General features: G+C 45.2%; 2 protein-coding genes and 1 non-coding gene across 5 annotated transcripts in view; 1 reads left to right on the top strand and 2 right to left on the bottom strand.

Annotated features, from left to right (window-relative positions):
• Positions 1 to 202: 202 nt before the first annotated feature.
• Positions 203 to 275, bottom strand: TRNAV-CAC (transfer RNA valine (anticodon CAC)). Its single transcript has one exon. It is a non-coding gene; the product is annotated as a tRNA-Val (tRNA).
• A 3915-nt stretch (positions 276 to 4190) lies between these two features.
• LOC118081201 (uncharacterized) overlaps positions 4191 to 22215 on the top strand; it is a 38195-nt gene continuing 20170 nt past the window's right edge. Inside the window, exons 1-7 of the mRNA XM_060270932.1 lie at positions 4191 to 4631; positions 6591 to 6686; positions 7887 to 8117; positions 8974 to 8996; positions 9492 to 9610; positions 10409 to 10936; positions 12218 to 12409. Of these exons, the coding sequence (XP_060126915.1) occupies positions 4206 to 4631; positions 6591 to 6686; positions 7887 to 8117; positions 8974 to 8996; positions 9492 to 9610; positions 10409 to 10936; positions 12218 to 12409 (1615 nt within the window). The 5' untranslated portion in view covers positions 4191 to 4205. The remainder of the gene's footprint in view (positions 4632 to 6590; positions 6687 to 7886; positions 8118 to 8973; positions 8997 to 9491; positions 9611 to 10408; positions 10937 to 12217; positions 12410 to 22215) is intronic.
• Positions 15833 to 22033, bottom strand: LOC118081219 (zinc finger protein with KRAB and SCAN domains 8-like). Of its 3 annotated transcripts, none has more exons than XM_035107559.2 (4): positions 21661 to 22033; positions 19738 to 20706; positions 18538 to 18664; positions 15833 to 17005 (listed from the first exon to the last, which is right to left on the bottom strand). In XM_035107559.2, exons 2-4 carry the CDS (start codon positions 20458 to 20460, stop codon positions 16008 to 16010), a joined length of 1848 nt encoding a protein of 615 aa, XP_034963450.1. In that variant the 5' UTR covers positions 20461 to 20706; positions 21661 to 22033; the 3' UTR covers positions 15833 to 16007. The 3 variants fall into 3 exon arrangements, with proteins under 3 accessions (XP_034963450.1, XP_034963449.1, XP_060126673.1); XM_035107558.2 differs by having other exon boundaries at positions 18538 to 18667; positions 21661 to 22012; XM_060270690.1 differs by having other exon boundaries at positions 18538 to 18667; positions 19738 to 20703; positions 21661 to 22012.

Genomic DNA, 22215 nt, shown 5'->3' with positions numbered 1-22215 from the left:
TCCTTCCAGTAGCACCAGAAGTGTGCATGCACACGAAAGCTCATACCTATGACAAACTTAGTTGGTCTCTATGGTGCTACTGGAAGGAATCATTATTATTATTATTTTGTTTCAATTGTATTATACTTTCTTTGCCTTTGGATGCTGTGAGCACCATCTAGAGGAGCAACTGAAAACAAGCTCAACAAATAAAGAATAAAACTGTTTCTGCCTGGTTTCGAACCAGGGACCTTTCGCGTGTGAGGCGAACGTGATAACCACTACACTACAGAAACTGTGCTGTGCCTTGGTTCCCACCCTCCAGCTGAAGACCAGCCTTTCCTGTGTCAATCCACCCAACCTGCACCACTGATAGTACAGGATGCTGAGCAATCGAGGAGAAAGAACAACATGAACATGAAGGAAATTAAAAAACAAGAGAAACTTAAAAACAACAACAGAGTAGATTCCAAACCCCTAGACTCAAACTGTCCCCTGAGATATCACCATTTCCCAGGGTGGATAAAAATAAATTATAGATGAGCCCCTCAGGTCGGAAGGCGTCCAACATGCTAACATGAACATGAGTTTGACCAAACTACGGGAGGCAGTGCAAGACAGAGGTGTCTGGCGTGCTCTGGTCCATGGGGTCACGAAGAGTCGGACACGACTAAACGACTAAACAACAAATATATATGGTAAAAGGACCCCTGACCATTAGGTCCAGTCGCGACCAACTCTGGGGTGGTGGCGCTCATCTCACGTTATTGGCCGAGGAAGCCAGCGTACAACTTTCAGGTCATGTGGCCAGCATGACAAAGCCGCTTCTGGCGAACCAGAGCAGCGCACAGAAACACCGTTTACCTTCCCGGTACCTATTTATCTACTTGCACTTTGACATGCTTTCGAACTGCTAGATTGGCAGGAGCCGCTTCTGGCGAACCAGAGCAGCGCACAGAAACACCGTTTACCTTCCCGGTACCTATTTATCTACTTGCACTTTGACATGCTTTCGAACTGCTAGATTGGCAGGAGCTGGGACCGAGCAACAGGAGCTCACCCCATCACGGGGATTCGAACCGCCAACCTTCTAATCAGCAAGCCCAAATTGGATTTTTAAAATAAAATGCTTTTGGAGGAAAAATCATTCTAAATATAGTTTTCCATTTCAACAGGAAATAAGGATTTCTTTTAAGTTTTTCATGTGAGCTAAAACTCAATCTAAGTTTTTTTAAAAAAAATGTTTAATCACATCTGTTAACAAACATTGATGCATATGCTATAATGTTATTGTTTTGTATTGTTTTAGTTAAATAAATGGTTTAAATTGTTATTAAGGAAATGATTATTTTTCTCCTTTCAATAAAGTACAGCAGAAAAGTTGTTCAAATATAAACAGTTAACTTATTAAATCTCACAATAATTTCATAATTATCTGTGTACAACCAAATCAGTAATTTTTGATATAACTGTAAAAAACTACTCCGAAAATTTATTATTCCAGAATAATAATTATTCTGGTTGTAAATATTAAGATTATACCAGCAAGAATGAGTCTTTCTGTAATAAATAAATAAATGATTTAAATCAAGTCTTACTGACTAGTGATTTAAATAATTTTAAAATTATTTTATTGGGTTTAATTATTTTAATTAATTATTTTATTGGGTTATGCAAATTCAAATGCAAATACAGATGTGAATACAAACAAAACAAATTATACAGACAAATAACAAGAAAAAGAATAGAGGAAAAGGACGAAAAAAGAAAATTATACAAAAACAAAGACAACGCAAAAAATTAGTTACATAAAGATAATACAGAATGATCATAATTTGATTTCTGTCAGCCTCACAAACGTTCATTTCCTATAACTGCAACAAATTATCCGTATTTCAATCTATTCCTCATCTTGGTATAAGGAGACATTTTCCCGTTTACAGATTTATTCTAGACACAGCCAAATTTTGGTTGCTGAACCATGATTCGATAGGTAAGTATTTCAGCATTCCCATTCCTCCTGGACTATTTTATTAGACTTTTTCCTTAGGGCTTCAGTCAACTTCGCAAGTTCCAAGTACTCACTCAGCTTTTTTAGCTATTCTTCTCTACTTGGTATATGGCCACTCTTCCAGTACCAGGCTGTTATTACCCTAGTCACCATCACTGTGTAGAAAAATAGTCTTATTCTTCCTCTTGGGATATTATCAGTTAAGATCCCAAGAAGGAACGTTTCCGTTTTTGGGGGAAATGTAATCTTCATTTCCTCATAGATCGTGTCACAGATTTTTTTCATCTCTGGACACGACCACCACATAAATCTAATTAAATCTAATCCGCCCTGCCATTTCCCCTCCAGTGGCACAGAAGGAGGGTGCTGAGCCCATAGCCCAGATATCGATGGATCAGAACCATCCTCTGCTCGGCAGCAGTTGCCTTTTGCTCATGCCTCAATGTAACCTGCAAGCACTTCCCCAAGAATTCACTCCAGTGAGGCTGGCATGCATATTTATTACAAGGAAAGAAGGGGAATTATATATATATATATATATATATATATATATATATATATATATATACAGATCATATAATTAAAAAGTCATTGTTTAAAATCTAGGAGGAGTATAGGGATTTATTAGAGCCAAAGACACCCTGGTGGGCTTCACCGATGGAAATGACTGCAATGAATAGTTGGTTCAAAGAAGGGAAGTGGTTAACTTCTCAAGAATTAATAACGAAGGAAAAAGATCAAGTTATATTAAGACCATATCAACAAATTAAACAATATTGTGCAAGTTGGTTACATTATCTTCAAATGCAGAGTTTATTTAAAAAACATAAAGAGATGGGGTTCATGGGGAAAAAAATCTAAATTGCAAGACCTTCTAGTCGAAAATTCCATTAAACCATTAGTGAAAATATACAATTACTTATTAGAGTGGGAATTAAAAGACGAAGTGAAATGCGTAATGATAAAATAGGATCAAGACTTAGGCAGGCCAATTTATAGATCACAATGGGATGAATTATGGAAAGTTAATGTGAGGTTTATGTCTTTATGTTTGTATGGTTTCTGATTTTGTATTTCTTGATTTGTTTATGTTTTGATTATTGTACATTTTGTTTATTATTTACTGTTTGTTTGGTATGTACTGTATGTGTGTTTGTATTTTAAGAATCTAAATAAACTTTTTTTAAAATTTCAAAAAGAAAAAAAAGAATTCACTTCAGTGAGTCCTGCCCCACCCAATGGGCCCTGCGGTCCTCACTGCAGCAGATGGTCCTTCGGTTTCCCAGGAGCCTCTAGTAAGTAGATGGGAGTGTGAGGCCTGGGCCCTGCCCCCTAGGCCGGCCAGTGAAGGCCTTGTAAGAGAGCAGGCCCTGCGGTCCTCACTGCAGCCGATGGTCCAGTCCTACTGCTATAGGTGTCCCTTTAGAGCTGGGAGTGTGAGGCCTGGGCCTTGGCCCCTAGGCCGGCCGGTGAAGGCCTTGTAAGGGAGCAGGCCCTGCGGTCCTCACTGCAGCCGATGGTCCAGTCCTACTGCTATAGGTGTCCCTTTAGAGCTGGGAGTGTGAGGCCTGGGCCCTGCCCCCTAGGCCGGCCAGCGAAGGCCTTGTAAGGGAGCAGGCCCAGCAGTCCTCACCGCAGCTGATGGTTATGGAGGCTACTCTCGGGTACAGTTCAGAGATTATGTTTGAATGAATTCGGTGAAGTTTGTTCACCCAAACTAGCTTATTCCAAGCACTAGAGAAAGTGCAGCCCAGACTGTAATACCACTCTGCCCCCAACCCCAGCCCAGACCCTGGAGCTGAGCAGGGGCCCAAGATGCCCAGGCCAGGAGGGGAGGGCAGCTCCCTAGCTGATACACAGCTCTTCCCTCAAGGAGGTGTATTTTAGAGCAGTGTTTTTCAACCTTTTTTGGGCAAAGGCCCACTTGTTTCATGAAAAAAATCAGGAGGCACACCACCATTAGAAAATGTTAAAAAAATTAACTCTGTGCCTATATTGACTATATATAAAGTAATTCTCCCACGGCACACCAGGCAACATCCACGGAACAGTGGTTGAAAAACGCTGTTTTAGAGAAGCAGAGGCTGTTCCTCCACGATGCCAATGATTTACTTGACTATTTATTCATAAAAGAATTTACATATTGCCCTCTGCAGGCAGTGGACAACAAGAGAAACAAAGTGAAAGTTTGCTTTCTCCTTGGTGCGAAGGAGCCATGGCTGCTGCTGGGGATCCCGTCCAGAGTCTCAGTGATGAAGCCACTTGTTCCATCTGCCTGGAGTATTTCAAGGATCCAGTGACCATCCCAGAATGTGGGCACAATTTCTGCCGGTCCTGCCTGATCCAGTGCTGGGGGGAATCCAAGGCAGAGGTTTCCTGCCCTCAGTGCAGACAAAGAGTCCCGAGAAGGAGCCTCATCCCCAATCGGCAACTGGCAAACTTCATAGAATTAATCAAGGATCTCAGAGATCAAAGAGAGAAAGAAGAAGAAAGAAAAGGAAGAGTCTGCAAGGAGCACCAGGAGCCCCTGAAACTCTTTTGCAAGAAAGATGAAGCTACAATTTGCATGGTGTGTGACAAATCAAAGGAGCACAAACACCACGAGGTGATTCCTCTGAAGGAGGCTTTTGAGGAATACAAGGTAGGAGATCCCTGGATTTTGAGGAGAAATAACTCAGGATTGTTCTTGGGAGGTTTTCTGCAACTCTTAGGTCTGAAGTAGGCATGGCAATAATTGCCTGAACGTGATCTAAATGCTTGTTTATTATGTAAATAGCAGCCAAGGAGAACAAGGGCGTACCCACCACGGGGCAAGTTAGGGCAGCTGCCCTACTCTAGAAGCAGGGCTGGTGGGCAGAGGCGGAGCACAGCCCGGCGGAGCGCGAGTTCGCCATTCCCACCGCGTCGCGCCGCACCCTCCTTCCAGCTCCCCGGCGCGCCCTCAGGCAAGGCCAAGCGCGGCGGGGAACCAGGGAGCGCGGCGCGGTGGGCGGGAATGCCGAACTCGCGCTCCGCTGGGCTGGGCTCCGCCTCCGCCCACCAGCCCTGCTTCTAGGGAGGGGCACAGCCCGGCGGAGCGCGAGTTCGCCGTTCCCGCCCGCCGCGCTGCACCCTCCCTCCAGCTCCCCGTCGCGCCCTCTGGCAAGGCCAAGCACGGCGGGGAACCAGAGAGCGCGGCGGGCGGGAACGCTGAACTCGCGCTCCGCTGGGCTGGGCTCTGCCTCCACCCACCAGCCCTGCTTCTAGGGAGGGGCACAGCCCGGCGGAGCGCGAGTTCACCGTTCCCGCCCACTTTGTGGCCCCTCCCCTTCCGTGCCTTGGCCCCTCCCCTTGCCCCACCCCTAGTTTTGATCCTGGGTACGCCCATGAAGGAGAAGCTTGGGTTGGGAGGATAGAAGTTCAATTCTTCCTCTCCTTGCCAGGTGCCAAAGGGAGCTCCCTTTGAAATGCAAATGGCAGATTTGTGTTGGGACCGTGGCAGGGTGAGAAAGGATCAACAAACACATACACACATACAAGGCCCCAAGCCTCCTGTGTACATAATAAAAACATTACACATTTTAATTGCACGTAAGTCCATGTCTTCTGCAGCTGGCAGGATGCCACTTTAGTGCCCTGCTAAGCAGCTGACAACATGGGCTCAGCTGGAGGGACGGACAGCCAGGATCTGGCCCCCTAGGTGCCTGTTGGCAGTGTATTCTTCAGCAGTGGGCTGAATACCCCCCCCAAAAAAATCTGTAAGTGCTGTACTAAGCGCTGCTGCACTCACTCTCTGTGGATGACTGAACAGCTGACATGACCAAACAAGAACAATGATATGAGCCTCAGTGGGCTGAGTGGCAGTTTACCAGTTACCAGTCTCTAATTTTGTTGTATTCCCAAGATTAATGTATAGCATTACACTCTATTATTACTACTACTTAATATTATTTGTATACCGCCCTACACCCGCAAGTCTCAGGGTGCTTCACAACATAAAAATCGCATTACTGTATAGAAACACAAAATGCATAATTAAAAAAAACAACCAATATCAACCCAATAATACCCCCCCTCCCCAACATATTTTAAAAGGCATTGGATATCATTCAGCCAAAGGCCTGGTTAAGAGGAACATTTTTGTCTGGCGCCTAAAGGTGTATAATGATTATAAGGTGTATAATTATACGTGTGTGTAATGTGTGTGAACCTGACAAATATGGTCCATGGTAAATCCGGCAATGGAAAATTTCTGTGCCCCCCTTCCCTTGATGCCCTAAGCACGTGCTTACGGGTATTTTGCTTAAATTTTGCTTTTGGTCCAGTGTGTTGGACCAAAGTTGAGCTGTTCTAGAAGCTCTGCAAACGCCATCTTGGCAGTCAAGCTATCCTCACAATTAATTGGTAGTTGTTTCATCAATGTGCTCACATATGCTTATATTCATAAACTAGGAATTTCTGAGGGCAAGGAAGACCTGGAACATTTCTGTGTTGTTTGGTATGATTTCATTTCTTATGTGTCAAATTCAGATATACCAAACACTCTTTCCCCAACAGTTTCAACTAACCTTCACAAATACTCTCTGTCTCTGTCAAACCTGAGATTTTGTTTCCTCTTTAGGGAGAGATCTGTAGCTGCCTGAAGATTCTGAGGAGAGAGAGAGAAGAAATAATGGCCTATCAAGCAGACCTGGAAAAGGAATGCAAAGACCTCCTTGTAAGTGCCACTCTTATTACTACCGGTAGGGAGTCAGGACTGAGAAGGGATGGAGAAATCTGTCAATTCCAGCCTCTCCCTGTCTCTCATTTTTCCACAGTAGCATGTGATTAAGAGGGGGGAAAGTCCTCATGAAAATTCAACAGCATTTTAGTGTGAATTTTCCCATACACACACAAACATTGGGGAAAATGCATTTTTATACATTATATATATGCATATATATATGCATTTTCCCCAATATATTAAACAATATCTCAAAACAATCTTCTGTCATTTTCCCCTTCATACTTCTATGTAATTTCATTCATAAATGCATTTTATGCATACTTTACCCTGGAATGTTCATTTTTTGTACACATCCCCTGACTAGGGCAACACTGTGAAATTCAGAGGAATGTTAAATTCAGAGGGTTGCTGTACAGTGGTACCTCGATTTACAAACTTAATCCATTCTGGAAGTCTGTTATTAAAACGAAACCATTCTTAAACAGAGACGCGCTTTCCCTAATGAGGCCTCCTTCCACCGTTCGGATTCCATTCTTAGACCAGGGTAAAGTTTGCAAACCAGGACACTACTTCCGGTTTTGTAGAGTTCGTAAACCAAATTGTTTGTAAACAGGACTGTTCTTAAACCGAGGTACCACTGTATTTTAGTCTGCATTCCTCCCCGCCGGAAAGTGGTTATGAGGTAAGTTCACCTTTGAATGCAAGCAGAATTGAATTTCTTCCTTCTGAGGAAGCCGAGCTCTACTGAACATAAATTAGTTGTGTCATCCTGATTTACCATAAAAATGTTAATGAAAGGCCATTCTAAGCACTGGTGATTAGTTCTGTTTCTGTTGCCTTCCTACTTGTGGAAGTGAGTAGTTCTAAAAGTGTTTAATGTCCATGGAGGCTCCCTTAATATTTTAGAACTGTGATTATGCCAGGTCCAAAAATGTGCAAGGAACCTCCATGGCTAGAAAAAAGCTGATTGCTTTAGGCAAACTGGATGGCAGCAGAAAGGGCATTGCAGAGGGCATCCCATTTACTTTAATGTCTGAAGAAGAGAGCTCCTTTTGCCACTGGAAGTCAATTTCATGTCTATGGAAAGTTAGAAGGGCCTCCTTGCGGAGTTCTCATGTCGCTCCTTGTGATGTTCTAAAGACTGACAGTATTCCAGAATCCTCGTTTCCTCTTTCTACCTGCTTCTTGCAGAAATTAACAGAAACTGAAAGGCAGAAAACAGCAGAGACGTTCCGACAATTGCGCCAGTTTCTGGAAGGAAAAGAAAAACATATGCTGAATGAGATAGAAGAGACAGAGAAGGAGATTGCAAGAAGAAGGGATGAGCACTTGGCCACACTCTCCAGAAATCTCTCCTCTCTTGAAAGTATCATCCAGGAAATGGAGGAGAAGCGCCAGAAGCCAGAGAGTGAACTCCTGCATGTAAGACCATGGCAGGAACAGCCCGAAGCTCCACTCCAGGGCAAGGCTGTCTGCAAACCTTTATGGGGCTCAGCTTATGCGGCTTCTAGCCAGGTTTCTCATGTACAGGGGCAAGAGAACTGATGTAGCTTGTTCCCCTAATGCAGACTGGTGGTGCTGATTCAGTGTTAATGGAGCAGAATGTGGATTTCTCTCTCCAGAATGACACCCCAGATTTTCCAGTCCTTTCCCCCTTTCCCCCACCTTCTCTCACTCAGAGTCAGTTTTGTAATGGTAAATGGTGGGTCATAGGACAACCACCCACAGAAACAGTTTTCCATTGCTTTAGGGGCTGATGTGAAGCCAATAGTACAGAGATACTCACAAATGTCACCCAGCGCTAATAGCCACTTGTAGTAACAGATCTTGCAGTTCCTTCACGCTAGTATATAATAATTAAACCGAGGTATGACTGTACTGATGTCTGAACGGCACAATGAAATGTTTGTTAGGCGGGAGATTTTTAGCACACAAAACTGGATGCACATTAAAAGGTTAAAACTGAAAACTAGGTATGGGGGGATTCCACTGAGCCCACACTTAAAGATGAATCTGCCTCATTTGCGCTTTATGCTCAAGAAGCAGACTGAATCACAGCCATCCATCAACATTTGCAATTCTCTGGATTTTCCAGTGCAGTTCTCCAGCCAAGTAATATGTGCAGCAATTGATCAAATTATAGAAAATTGCTTTATTAATTGTGTGTATTAGGCAGACTGACATCAGAGAGCCAGGGTGCATCCATTCCAGGGTCTGAGGGGCTCTTCCCAGTGTAGCCTGTTATAGGCAGTGATTTCTGTCCTCTTTTTCCCTCTAGGATGTGAGAAGCACCTTGCAGAGGTAAGTGGATCCTGCTCATTTCCATTAGCATCACTCTGTGAGGTCAGAAAAGGTCCAGGACCCCAGTACATAAAACCTGGCCCTCAGGGGTCTGCCTTATGAGAGGCTGTAAGGCTCCACACCTTACAGCATTTGATAGGTAAGCATCAGATCTCTCTTTTGCTTTGTAGCACCCTTAAGGGCTGCCACATGGAAGATGGAGCAAGCTTGTTTTCTCCTGTTCAGTAGAGTAGGATTTGAACCAATGCATACACGTTGTAAGGAATAAGATTCCAATTCAACATCATAAAGAGCTTTCTGACAGTGGAAGGACTCCTTCATGGGCTCTCCTTCATTGGGGGTTTAAAAGCAGAGGTTGGATGGCCATTTGTCACGGATGATTTAGTTGAGATTCCTGAATTGCAGGGGGTTAGACTAAATGACCCTCAAGGGCAGATTCAGCTCTGCGATTCTACGATTTTATGAATGGCCTAACATTGTTTTTCTTTTCACCAGGTATGAAAAAAGAGAGAGGTTGGAGAAGACACTGGATTTCCCTCCAGAGCTGAAGAAGAGGGTCTTGGAATTCTGTAATATAAGCCCTCTCTTGGAACGTGTTAGGAAGCAATTCAAAGGTAACGAAAAATGGCTGTAAGGGTTTTATTTGGGGTGTTATAATTAGTCCAAAACTGAGCAGCATTGCATTGTGTTTTGTTCCTGCCACAGACAGGGGTATCCCCATGATGCCTGCCTTCTTGTTGCTGCAGCCATCATTTAATTTTCCCCAGGATACCCCATAAACATTGTCACTCTGATGCATGGAGGGTCAGAGGAAAGAAATGGTGTCTGCCGCAAAGAGAGGAAGGATGAACCGAAGTGCATAGCAAAGCCAAGATTTTCTGCCTAATGTGTATCTGTTTACAATTATGCAGAACTACTTTTTTCATTTGTTACCCATCTCCCTAGTCTGGACTGGCCCTCATGGGGGTTCTCAAACTCTGAAGGGCAGTATAAAAGGGCATTTTGAAACACCCTGTTCCCCTCTTTGCCTTCTCCCAGCAGTAGAACAAAGGCCTGATCCATCTCCTGGTGGGTCTGCCCTGACACTCTCCTCCTCAACTCTAACCATATTCAGGGCACAAAAGGCCCATAGCTGTTCTCTTAATTCTCATCCCCCAAACCTCTGAAGCCTTGAATGCCCAATTTACACAGAGAGTCTCAGAGGAGGGGAATTTATCTCCTCTCCTCTCCTGCTTTCTCTCACTCCCCCTCATTCTTATGAGAGTCTGGAGGAAGGAGAGGAATGTCCCAATACTGGATGCAATATCTGAGAGGGAATCTGGTTCCTGGGGTGTTTCTTGGCTCACGATGTCAGTCTTTGACTCTCGGCTGACTCTGCCTCTTTTCTCTTTCCCTCAACTTCTCCCCAACAGCAAATGTCACTCTGGATCCAGACACAGCCCATCCCTTCCTCATCCTGTCCGAGGATCGGAAAAGCGTGAGATGTGGAGACAAAGAGCAAGACCTGCCCGACAACCCTGAAAGATTCAATGAGCAGCTTTGTGTGTTGGGACGTGAGAGATTCACAGCAGGCAGACATTTCTGGGAAGTCACTGTGGGAAGTGGGGAATGGTGGGCTGTGGGGGTTGCCAGAAAGTCTGTGAAGAGAAAGGGCCTCTTCTCCTTAGGTCCTAACTTCAGTCCTGAGGGGGGGATCTGGGCTGTGGGGAAGTGGGGAGATGAGTACTGGGCCCGCACCTCCCCTGATTACTCTCTTCTGCCCCTGAGGGAGAAGCCCAGGAGAATCCGGGTGACTCTGGACTGTGAAGGGGAATGTGTGTCTTTTTCTGACGCTGACTCAGAAGCTGAACTCTACACATTCTCAGGAGCCTCGTTCTCTGGAGAGACCCTCCTCCCTTTCTTTTATCTGGATGACATTAAAACCCACCTCAGTATCTCCTGAGCAGACTAAATCTGCCTCTCAGGCCCAGTTGGGAGTTTCTTTCCAGACCGGAATGACAGGTATAAAGACCAACAGTTTTTGGGTTGCCCTTTGAGAGGCTTCATTCCAGTAATGATCTGCAGAAGCAGCAAAACAGACAACAATTGTAGGCTCCCCTCCCCTGCCTTTCCCTCGTAGCAGACAGTAACACTGTAACAGTTCCAATAAATAATACCTCAATTGGAATTCACTGAATTTATCTTCAAACAGGCCTTTGGCTGATTGGCATCTAATGCCCTTTTAAGTGTGTTGTGGGAGTGTGGATTATTGGTTTGTTCATTTCTTCCTCTTCCTCTTCCTCTTCCTCCTCCTCTTCCTCCTCCTTTTCCTCCTCCTCCTCCTCCTTCTTCTTCTTCTTCTTCTTTAAAAAATAGTTTTTATTTGGTTTTACAAGTATAAAGTTATAACATTATCTAATACACTCAAATTTAGAGATTTCTCTGAATCAAGACTTCCCACCATCCTCTCCATGGGTCCTATTGTCATCATTTTCAGCTGCATATTATTTCATCATCTATATTTTAAGTCCATGTTATCCAACATATTTGTTACAAGTGTTGTTAAAATCCTTAAATAAATTATAAATCTTTCCCATTCTTTCTTAAAACTCTTGTCTTCTTGGTTCCTAAGCCTTCCGGTCAGTTTTGCCTTTACAGAAAAACTGCTAAGCAGTGTTTTCCCCAATCTTCAGCCTCAGACACCTCTAATTCGTTCATTTCCTTTCCACGCAAAAAGTCCAAAAGGGGCTCTTCAATTGTTACTATCACTAAATATCAACAATATTAACCTTCCAGTCCAGTACAACAACTTCATCTCCACCCGCTCCCATGTGAATTTTGTGGTGTTAAAGGAGAATGGAGCTTGAGGTAAAACTTTTCCCACAGTATGAACAGTCTCTGCCTTGTGTGTACTGTATTCTCATATGGATGAGAAGGACGGAATTCCTATCAAACGTTCTCCCGCCGTCTGGGAACCTGTGTGAAATCTCTCATGCAATGCAAGGTAGGAACTCCTCCAGAAGCATTTGTTGCAGTGGAAGCATTTTTATGGCTTCTCACCTGCATGGGTCTTTTCATACGATTTAAGATAAGGGACATTTCAGAAAACTTTCCCAAAAGACTAAGCACTTGTGCGGCTGTGTAGGATTAGATTTTTATGCTGTTGCATCACACTGTAGACTCATGTTAAGCTTGCGGTTTGCTAAGACTCCTAGACCCTTTTCACATGTACAACTGGCAAGTCTTGTCCGAATACACCCTGGGGGCCCCCAGCAACCCCCGATATGAGACAAACCTCTCCGGGCATCCTCCAGTGTTGCGCTTCCCCAGGATGGCCATCAATCTTCATCCCGGTGCTCCCAGTGACACAGGTCGGCTGATCCTGTGCACTCTGTTAATCAGCAGAGATAGCAGTAACGATTGGAAGCATGAACGTGAGCATCCCAAGGATTTATTAACCAATATTTACAGAACAGATCATAATGGCGTCTGCTTTCTTCTTCAGCCGCAGACAGAGAGAGGAACACAGTGCAACAGCACAACATAACGGAAGAGATAATACGTAACTTCTGTCCTCAGACTTTCCCAGCTCAGGAAAATAAACAGTGACATGTAACATATCAGCAATGGGAGGAGTGAACTGCTAACAAGTCAGGTGTCCTCTATCTTAAATTTGTGCTGTTCCTGCCTAAGTGTAGAACCAGACATTTGTCCATATGGAAATTCATTCTGTTAGGGGGGGCCCAGTTCTCCAATCTGTTAATGTCATCCTGAATCCCGATATAGTATTCTATGGCGTTAACGATTTCTCCCAGTTTGGTGTTACCTGCAAATTTAACCAGCATCCCCTCAAATACCTTCACCCAAGTTGTTTATAAAGACGTTGGAAAACAACGGGCCCAGGACCCTGCAGCACCCCACTTGTCACTTTTTTCCAGGATGATGAGGAACCATCATCTTTGGGGTCAGTCAGTCAACCAGCTACAAATCCACCTAAGAGTAACATATGGGGCTGGGCAGATTATGGACAACACTACTGGTTCCTTTTTTCCACATTTTATTTTTATTGATACTCATCCGAAGATAATTCAAAAGTTTATACACAGTGCAAAGTATATTCTTATACCTGAATAAAAGAAATATTCTTTAAAAAATCTAATCTAAAAAGAAACAGGAGCAGGGAGAAGGAAAAAAGAAACAGAAGAAAAATAAAAGAAAAAAGGGAGAAATAGAAAGAGACAGAAAGACTTCTGATTCTCTGCCAAGTAAATATAACAACTTGTTCAAAGGATTCACTCAAATTGACATCCAATCATTCTATTTTCTATGTCAATATTGTTTTCAATCTTCAGATCCAGATATTGCAAGTTCACTCTCTTTCACGCAAAAAGCCCACAAGAATTTTCCAATCCTTAATAAATATCAATTGATTTATTTTAAATTCCCACCCTTCTTCCTCCCAAGAGAGCCCAGGGTGGCAAACCATTGAGTAGCCAAGGAACACAAAACACATTTAAGCCATTTAAAAGCAGTTTACAAATCTGAAAACATTTTACAACACCAAAAGGTCATTGTTAACCTCTCTCAATCAGGTTACCCACATGCCAACGTTTTTTAGAAGATGGCTATCCTATGGCTATCCCCTCAGTCTCCTCCAGGCTAAACATACCTAGCTCCTTCAACCCTTTCTCATAAGGCTTGGTTTACAGACCCTGGATCACCTTGGTCGCCCTCCCTCTCCTCTGCACACGTTCCAGCTAGTTTTCTGGAGTACTCCAGCAGATGAAGCAGGCTAGCTGATGGCTGGCACACAGGTGGCACAACAACGTTAAGAGGAGCCTGCTGGATCAGTCCTGGTCCATCTAGCCCAGCATTTTTATTGCCTTATATAACAAAATACAGTGGTACCCCGCAAAATGAAATTTAATTCGTTCCGCAAGTCATTTTGTCTTGCGAAAAATTCGTCTTGCGAAGCGCGGTTTCCCATAGGAATGCATTGAAATTCAATTGATGTGTTCCTATGGGCAAAAAAAGTCAGAGCGAAGTCAAATTTGGTTTACAGAGTGTTTATAAAGTGCTCTGTAAAAGCATAAATACTGTACAGAGGATTTCAAAAATTTCAAGCACAGAAACTTCAACTTTTTAAACATGACAGAAAAACATTTTAAAATCAGCAAACTTGAGGCAGGACCATCTTTTACGTACCCAGAGCTGTGGAGGGTCTCTCTGGGGATGGCATGAACGCTGTTCAACTGGTAGAAGGTGCTGCAGAGTGGGCAGGAACGGTCCAGGCTGCCTAGCAGTTAAAACCTTAAAAAAAAGCCCTGAGAAAGCAGACACAATGCATCCTGGGTATTGATGGTTTTGCTATTTAAAACAAGCCAAAAAAACCGGGGGGGGGGGGGAGGAAAAAAATTTGTCTTGCGAAGCATGGCTATAGAAAAATTCGTCTTGCGAGTCACCATAAAAACCACAAGACGCTTTCATCTTGCGAGCTTTTCGTTGTGTGAGGCATTCATCTTGCGAGGTACCACTGTATATCACTTGATTGTAAAGACAAAACCTCTAAGCAGTTTACAAGAAATATTAAACGGATCAGTTAAAAGCAGTTAAAAACAAGTAATTAGAAACATTAAAAATTTTTTAAATAAGCAGTAAATTGGAGAGAAGTTAAAACACTCCAATGTCTACATGTCTGGACAAAATGCTTTTCAACATGTGCCAAAAAGAATGTGGCGAAGGTACCTGCCTGGTTCAGAGGGCCCAATTCCACAAGCATCCTGTTCTCGCAAGAGCTAAAGGGATGCTTGTGAGAAACTTGCAAGCAGGAACTAGGCACAAAAGTCCTTTCCTCTCCTCTGCTTTCCACCAACCAGTATTCAGATGCATACACAGGCAGTCCTCGTTTTGCAAGGCGGTTACGTTCTGGATGCTTGCACGCATAAACCTATTCTGCCCTGTCGCCGTCCTCCCCCCCCCCCCTGTGACAATTTATGACCTTTGGGTGGGTTTGGTGCCATACACTCCTGCGAAATCAGACGCCGCTAAATCGATTGCCGCCTGAAATGCCTCTGAAATCTGACCAAGCACAGGTTCACGCACGCCATTCATATTCACAAGGAATTTTAAAACATTACAATTTTAATATTTGTAAATGAAGCATTTGATGGCTAAAATATACAACACCAAGAGAAGTACCGTATTTTTCGCTCCATAAGGCGCACCGGGGGAAAAACAAGAAAAAAAATATTTCGCCTCAAACCTGGCGGTGGCAGCTACAAAAGAGAAGAAAGCAGCTTTTGGGCTGCACGTTCCCCCTCCGCAGCCGTAGCCGCCAGCGGCAAAGGGGCGGAGGGGGGACGTTCCTCCTTCCTCCCCCACCCCTTTGCCGCTGGCTTTAAAGCCAGCTGGGGAGGAGGGGAGGACGCTATGGTCTGTCACTTCTCCCCAGCTGGCTTTAAAGCAAGCGGGGGGAGAATCGCCCTGACGCTGTGCGCAAAACTAGCGGTTCTCCCCCCGCTTACTTTAAAGCCAGCTGGGGAGAAGGGACGGACCATAGCATCTGGGCAGCTCCCCCCTTCCGGGCCGCTAGATCCCACCCCCCTGCCTCTCGCCGTGTTCAGTGAGAGGCGGGGGGGGGGGGCGCGGAGATGCTGCTGGCTTGTTTTCCCAAACAGAGCCAGGAGGGAAGAGCAAGCAGCATCTCCTCCGCTGCCCGCCGCTTCTCGCTGAACATGGGGGAGAGGGAGGAGATGCTGCTGGCTCCTCCCCACCGCCTCTGTTCGCAAAAGCAGGCTTGTTTTTGCGAACAGAGGCAGCGGGGAAGAGCCAGCAGCATCTCCTCCTCCTCCGCCCCCCCCCCCCGGCTTCTCGCTGCTTGCTTGACAGGGAGCCTTTGCCCCATAAGATGCACTGGCATTTCCCCTTCGTTTTTAGGAGGGAAAAAGCGTGTCTTATGGAGCGGAAAATACAGTACGTTGTGCAAGCGGTAGGCAGTGATTGGCTGTCACCCATGACTTCTAGTTCACAGTCTTACAAACTGTTCTTGAAGTCCTCTCCACAAACCGAGCATTGAAGTGGGTTCTCTCTGTGCTTCTGCACATGGGCAAGCAGTTCGGCACTGACTCCAAAGTTTTCCCCGCAGACAAAACACGCCAACGGCTCCTCTGCTGTGTGGGTCTTCTCGTGTTCAACGAGCTCCGAGTTTTGTGTGAAGCCTTTCCCACAGTAGCAGCAGAAGGCTGTGTGGCCACTCTCGCGGGACAGAAACTGCGAGTTCCAATGGCAGATCATCCCGCAATGCGAACATTTATATGGCTTATGCGGCGTGTCGTCTTGGTGAATTTGCCGATGAGCTTTGAGCTCCCACCAATTTGTGTAGGCTTCCGGGCAAAAGCAGCATTTATAAGGTTTCTCGCCTCTGTGGACTTGCTGGTGTTTGAGGAGGAACGACTTGGACATGTAGCTTTTCTCACACTCTGTGCAGGAAAAACGTTCTCTCCCACGGGTTTTTACTTGAGGGATCCAGTCAAAGTTTTTCCCGCAGTGGGAACATTTATGCGCAGTCTGGCCGGTCTGGATTGTCTCTCTTTTTCCACAGTGGGTGCATGTATACAGTTTCTCACCTACGTGGCTTCTCTCATGTATCAAAAGGTCTGAGCTGCTGCTGAAGCTCCGACCGCATTGCCAACACTTGTATGGCGTCTCCTCTGTGGGAATACCCCCGTCCGTACTCCCGTGAGCCTTTTGACCACAGATTTCCCCACCCGTGTCACATTCCATGTCTTTCTCTTTGTGCTGCTGGGCGGCATCTTTACAAACACATAGTTTGATAAAAAGTGGCTGTGCTGCCTTCTCCGTGTCATTTCTCTTCTGTCTCTCTGCCCTACGCTGGTTCTTGTCAGCTTCTCCCTGGCACAGGAAATCCTTCTTTTGGCCTGCCTTCAAGGTTGTCTTCTTCTGCTCTGTTTGTTCAGGACTTTCTCGCAAGCGCTTCTGCCCCTTGCTTTCACTCGGTCGCCCATCCCTTGCTGGAAGAAAGAAGAGAATCAGGGTAAGAAGCAGCTCCAACCAGGGATTTTTTTTCAGCCGGAACACATTGGAATTTGGTTCTGGCTCTTCTCAGGTGGGCGCCATTGCCATTCAAAGAGAACACAGAAGCATTCATGGTGAGTTCCGGCACCTCTTTTTCTAGAAAAAATAGCACTGGCTCCAGCTTTGCTCTTTGTGAAGAAGTGCTTCCCTTTTTGTCTATCATAAATCTTCTACCACTTGTGATACAAAGTATTATGAGAAAGTGGACTTCTTTTTTGTCCCTATTCCCTTTCTCCATTCCATGCCTAAATGTAGACAGCTCTACTATGTTTCCCCCACCAAAATAAATAGCCTCCAAAACTTATAAGCCATTTGAAAACAAAACAGTTTTAAAAAATAATAAAACAGTAAGATTGCAGTAAAAACAATTAAAATGCTCAGAAAATTAAAACCAGCAATAAACTAAAAACACACCAGCATTCTAATACGGTCCTACGGGACCGCCTCTCCTGGTATGCCCCGTGGAGGACCTTAAGGTCCACAAACAACAATATTCTGGAGATCCCGAGCCATAAGATGGCCAGATTGGCCTCTACTAGAGCCAGGGCCTTTTCAGTACTGGCCCCAACTTGGTGGAACACTCTTTCCCAGGAGACCAGGGCCCTGCGGGATTTGTCTTCTTTCCGCAGGGCCTGCAAGACAGAGCTGTTCCGCCTGGCCTTTGGGTTAGACTCAGCCTGACCCCTGTGTTTTCCTCCCTCATGGCTTGGATTTATGGACTACTTGAAATGAGGCTGCACTTTAAATTTTAATACTGTATTTTAATCTGTATTTTAATTAATTGTTTTTATGTTTTATTGTAATTCTGTTGGTGTGAGCCGCCCTGAGCCTGGTTTTTGACTGGGGAGGGCGGGGTATAAATAAAAATTTATTATTATTATTATTAATATCTTGCTAGGGTTGTCTATAAAAAAATGTTTTTAGCAGGAGTCAAAAAGGGTATGTCTGCCTAATGTCAACAGGCAGGGAGTTCCAATGTGTAGGTGTCACCACAATAAGAGATCAATTTCTAACAAATGCAGAACCTTTTATTCTAGAGGAGTTGATCATTTTTGAAGTTCCTTTCTGCACATTTTCCAGTTCTAAATCTATCTATCTGTGTGTTTCTAAATTGCATATTTGGGTACTGAATTTTTTTGAATTACAAATGCAATTTAAAAAATGGACCTGTTGGCCAAATAGGGAAGCTCAGCACCCACCACTGGTCTAGACTGACAAGCTTCCCCTTCCGTGCTCCTGCCCCATTTGCAAAAATGATTAATCTGCCCCATAATTGAGCAGGACCACTACTTAGCAGGCAATGGCCAGTTGTGTGGACAGTTTTAAGAATCATGCATTTCTAAAATGGCCCCCAAACCCACAGAGCTTGAAGGTGACCTGGGAAGACGAGCCTTCCATTTTAGGTGGGGGAAAGCAACAAAACTGGAGTCCCTGAGGTATTCAAAGGACAGACCCCGGAGGAACTCACCCAATAAACTCACTCTCTCCTCGTCCCCCTGCTTGGGCCGTGTAGAAAGCTGCATCTTCACCATGCCTGGCAGAGCCTGTTCTGCCTTGTGGGGATTTACAAGCTCCTTTTCTGACATCCCTATGATCTGCTGGTGGGGAAGATGCAGGGGAGAAGCGTCAGTTCAAAACCAAGTCACAGTGCAGGCAAAATGTGTGTTTAGGGGTCGGCAATAAATGTTACTTATTACAAGGACTTGATATTATCACAATCTATCACAAGAATGGAAGGACATAATATGAGCCCCCTAGTCTCCCAGAACACAAAGGGGAATGAAGAGGGTGGAGCAAAGGGAGACAAGAGGAAGGAGTCTCAGGTTCCTCCCAACTGCCTCATTGGCTCAAGATCTACTGGGAAGAGTTGCTGTGATCACTAGGCCTGAGCTGCTTTGTTTCTTTGAATAAATAGTGGATTTCATGGACACTTTGTGAGTTACTGCTGACTTGCTCCTGACTCCTGCCTTGACACTGGCTTTGTCAAGGTGGCTGGGTGCCCAATTGGGGCTTTGTGCTTACGAACATTGTTGTAAGTCGCTTTGGGTTGCATTGGCAAAAAGAAGAAGACTGATAATAAGAAGTAGTAATAGTAATAGTAGTAGTAGCAACTCAAGACCCAAGAGTGCTTCAAGGGCACAATTTTTGAAACCCAATTCAGGCATGCTTGCAATGCCTGCAGTACACAGAAGAAGAAGAAGAAGAAGAAGAAGAAGAAGAAGAAGAAGAAGAAGAAGAAGAAGAAGAAGAGTTGTTTGAATTTGATATCCCGCTTTATCACTACCCAAAGGAGTCTCAAAGCAGCTAACATTCTCCTTTCCCTTCCTCCCCCACAACAAACACTCTGTGAGGTGAGTGGGGCTGAGCGACTTCAAAGAAGTGTGACTAGCCCAAGGTCACTCAGCATCTGAATGTGGAGGAGCAGAGACACGAACCCGGTTCACCAGATTACGAGTCTACCGCTCTTAACCACTACACCACACTGGCTTCTCCCCGTTGAGTTCTGGGAACTTTAGTTTACCCCTCACAGAGCTACTACACACAGCACCCTTAAAAAAACTACACTACACTTCCCAGGTTACTTTGGAGGAAGCCACATGATCCATAAGTGCATCAAATGTATGCTGTGGATGTGACCAAGGACACAACTTTGGAAACATTGTCTCACCTGCCCTTTCCAGCTGTTGACTTCCTTCTGACTCAGAAGGAATTCCTCTGCCAGGGTCACTGCCCAGGCACAGCTCCCTGGGTTACGTTCTCTCACCCAGCTCTGCATCTCCAGTGGCAGGACAGCCAGGAACTGCTCCAGGGTCACCAGCTCCAGGATCTGCTCCTTGGTGTGTGTCTCTGGCTTCAGCCACTGATGGCAACTCGCCTGGAGCTGCCTGCAAAGCTTGTAAGGCCCATCGTCCTCTTGGTAGCAGAGCTCACGAAAACACCGGCGCTGCCTCTCCATCTCGGCACCATCCCCAGATGGAGTTCTTGCCTCCTCCTTCCCACTGGGAGTGGCATTCAGATTGGTCTCATGGTCCTCTTGGGCTTCCCCAGCAAGACGTGGTTGGATTTGGGAAGCACACAATGCTCTGGGCCAGCTGTAGTCACCTGTCACTCCCTCAGAAGTAACCTCCAATATTTTGGGACTGTCCCAATCCCTTGTCTCAGGTACTTGTGGGTTTCCCTCTCCAGAATGGGAATCCTGTAGCATCTTCAAAAACTCCTGCAACTGGGCGTCCCAGTTCCTTGACGGCTCATCGTTTGGCTCCTGTTTCACGTTTTGTTGGGCTTCCCCAAGGAGAACTTCCTTGAGCCTCCCAGTTTTCGGACAAATTGATCCTTGCTCTCCAAATTCAGGGCTCCAGCTCTGCTCCTCCATTTTGATTTCGGGTTCCATGACCAGCTTTAGCACCAGCCGCAGCCTCTTCTTCCCCCAGGGACTGGCCTTGTTCTGCCTCTTCTCTGCTCTCTCTTTCACTATCAACCCTTTAGGGATGTCTCAGCACTCTTGCTAATACCTTGTCCTTCAGCTAAAGATATTCATTCAACTGGACTCTTCAAGTGAGACTGCAAAACATCTGGATCTTTCAACAACCAGCAGAAACTGACTGTCCTTGAAGCTAATACAACCAAACTTCACCTACTGAGGGGGAAGCAGAGTGAAAAATAAGAGAGAAAATCTATAGGACTGAAGACTAAAACCCCTCAGAATCTCTGAATACCCCATATTAATTGGGTCTGCTATATCCATACCTCCAAAAAATCTATTTTAATTCCTAAGGAGCCCACAGACATACAAAAATACTCAATGCACATGTATTTAATTCCCCTCCTGTGCTCACAAGCCAAGGTGATGTAAACAGCCAGGGTAGCTTGCTGCAGCCTCTAAAACACTTTAAAACAATCCCAGAGTCCCCTAGAAAAAGGGTTGGATTGTGAAGACCCTGTCGGAATTGGAGGGGAATGTGGGCATGTGTCTCTTAATAACTCTCAGTTCCCTTAACAAATTGCACTCCCCAGGATTTTAGGGGGGGGGCAGTGACTGCTGAAAGTGGTATGAGACTGCTTTAAATGTATAGTGCAGATAAGGCCATACATAAGGTTGGGAGTGGGTGAGGGATCTCAGCAGCCCAGAAGCAGGGCTGGCCTAAGAGATTTTGCTGCCTATAGCAGGGTGGAAAATAGCACCCTGCACTTGGAAAGTCTAACCGTGCAATGGGAGGGTACCCCTGAGGGTCATCTAGTCCAACCCCCTGCAACGCAGGAAGATGCAGGTGCCCCATATGGGGACTTGAACCCAAACCTCGACGTTATCAGCACCATGCTCTAACCAACGGAGCTATCCAGCAACAAAAGGCACAACACCCAAACCTAGCCATTCAAAACCAGTTCCCCAATTCATTCTGCTTAATGGGAGGACCAGCTTGCAACTTTTAACAGCAGTTGACCCAAGCGATGGGGATGCCTCCGTTGCCCTGGTCCTCTTGTCTTAAGAGACCTCCCCAAGCTCAGAATAAGGAACAATTTAAAAATGAAATTAAATTAAAACATAAGCGGACCTGGGCAGACTCTCCGCTTCTTCCCACCTTTCACTCACCTGCTCTCTCATTTCCCTCGCAGAGAAACTGCAGCCAGCTACATCATTCTCAGGTGCCAGTCAAGAGAGGGAGGGAGGGAACCGGAAAGCAGCGTCTCCCTTCCTTCCGCCCGCCTCTGCGCCTCATCTTCCTTTGACATATGCTTGGGCCGCTCTAGGATTCGGAGCTCTGTTGCTTTAACCCTTTCGTAGCTTGTAACCCTTAGCTGCTGTCACAAAACTTGCCCGAGCAAGAGATGGGCTCATAGCGGCCAAGTTTTCCCTTTTCTCGCGAGGAAGCCTATTCAGCATAAGGGAAAATCCCTTAAAAAAGGGATAACTTGGCAGCTATGGATGGGCTGGAAGTCTCATAACTGACTGTCAATGGTGCAAAGCGATGCCTGCATTTCCCCCAAAAAAAATTAGAATGGAAGTTTATTTTAGAAATCAAAGTGGACATAAAACCATACAATAAAAAATATACAAAAGGTTGAAATCAGTAATCAGATAACTAGTGTGAAAACGTGTTCTTAGTTGCCCAACATGCTCCCTCTGCACTACACTGCTGTAGTTTCC

This window comes from Zootoca vivipara, chromosome 2 (assembly GCF_963506605.1).
Source record: "Zootoca vivipara chromosome 2, rZooViv1.1, whole genome shotgun sequence".
NCBI lineage: Eukaryota > Metazoa > Chordata > Lepidosauria > Squamata > Lacertidae > Zootoca > Zootoca vivipara.
The sequence above is the reverse complement of the archived record's forward strand: the minus strand, read 5'-3'. Positions and strand labels throughout refer to the sequence as shown.

Excerpts from the sequence above, each read along its gene's own strand:
- LOC118081219 (XM_035107558.2), bottom strand. The coding sequence starts at position 20,460 with ATGGAACCCGAAATCAAAATGGAGGAGCAGAGCTGGAGCCCTGAATTT. Across the intron at positions 18,668-19,737 it reads TCAACAGCTGGAAAGGGCAG|CAGATCATAGGGATGTCAGA; the intron begins GTGAGACAATGT and ends CTTCCCCACCAG. Across the intron at positions 17,006-18,537 it reads GGAGAGAGTGAGTTTATTGG|CAAGGGATGGGCGACCGAGT; the intron begins GTGAGTTCCTCC and ends TCTTTCTTCCAG.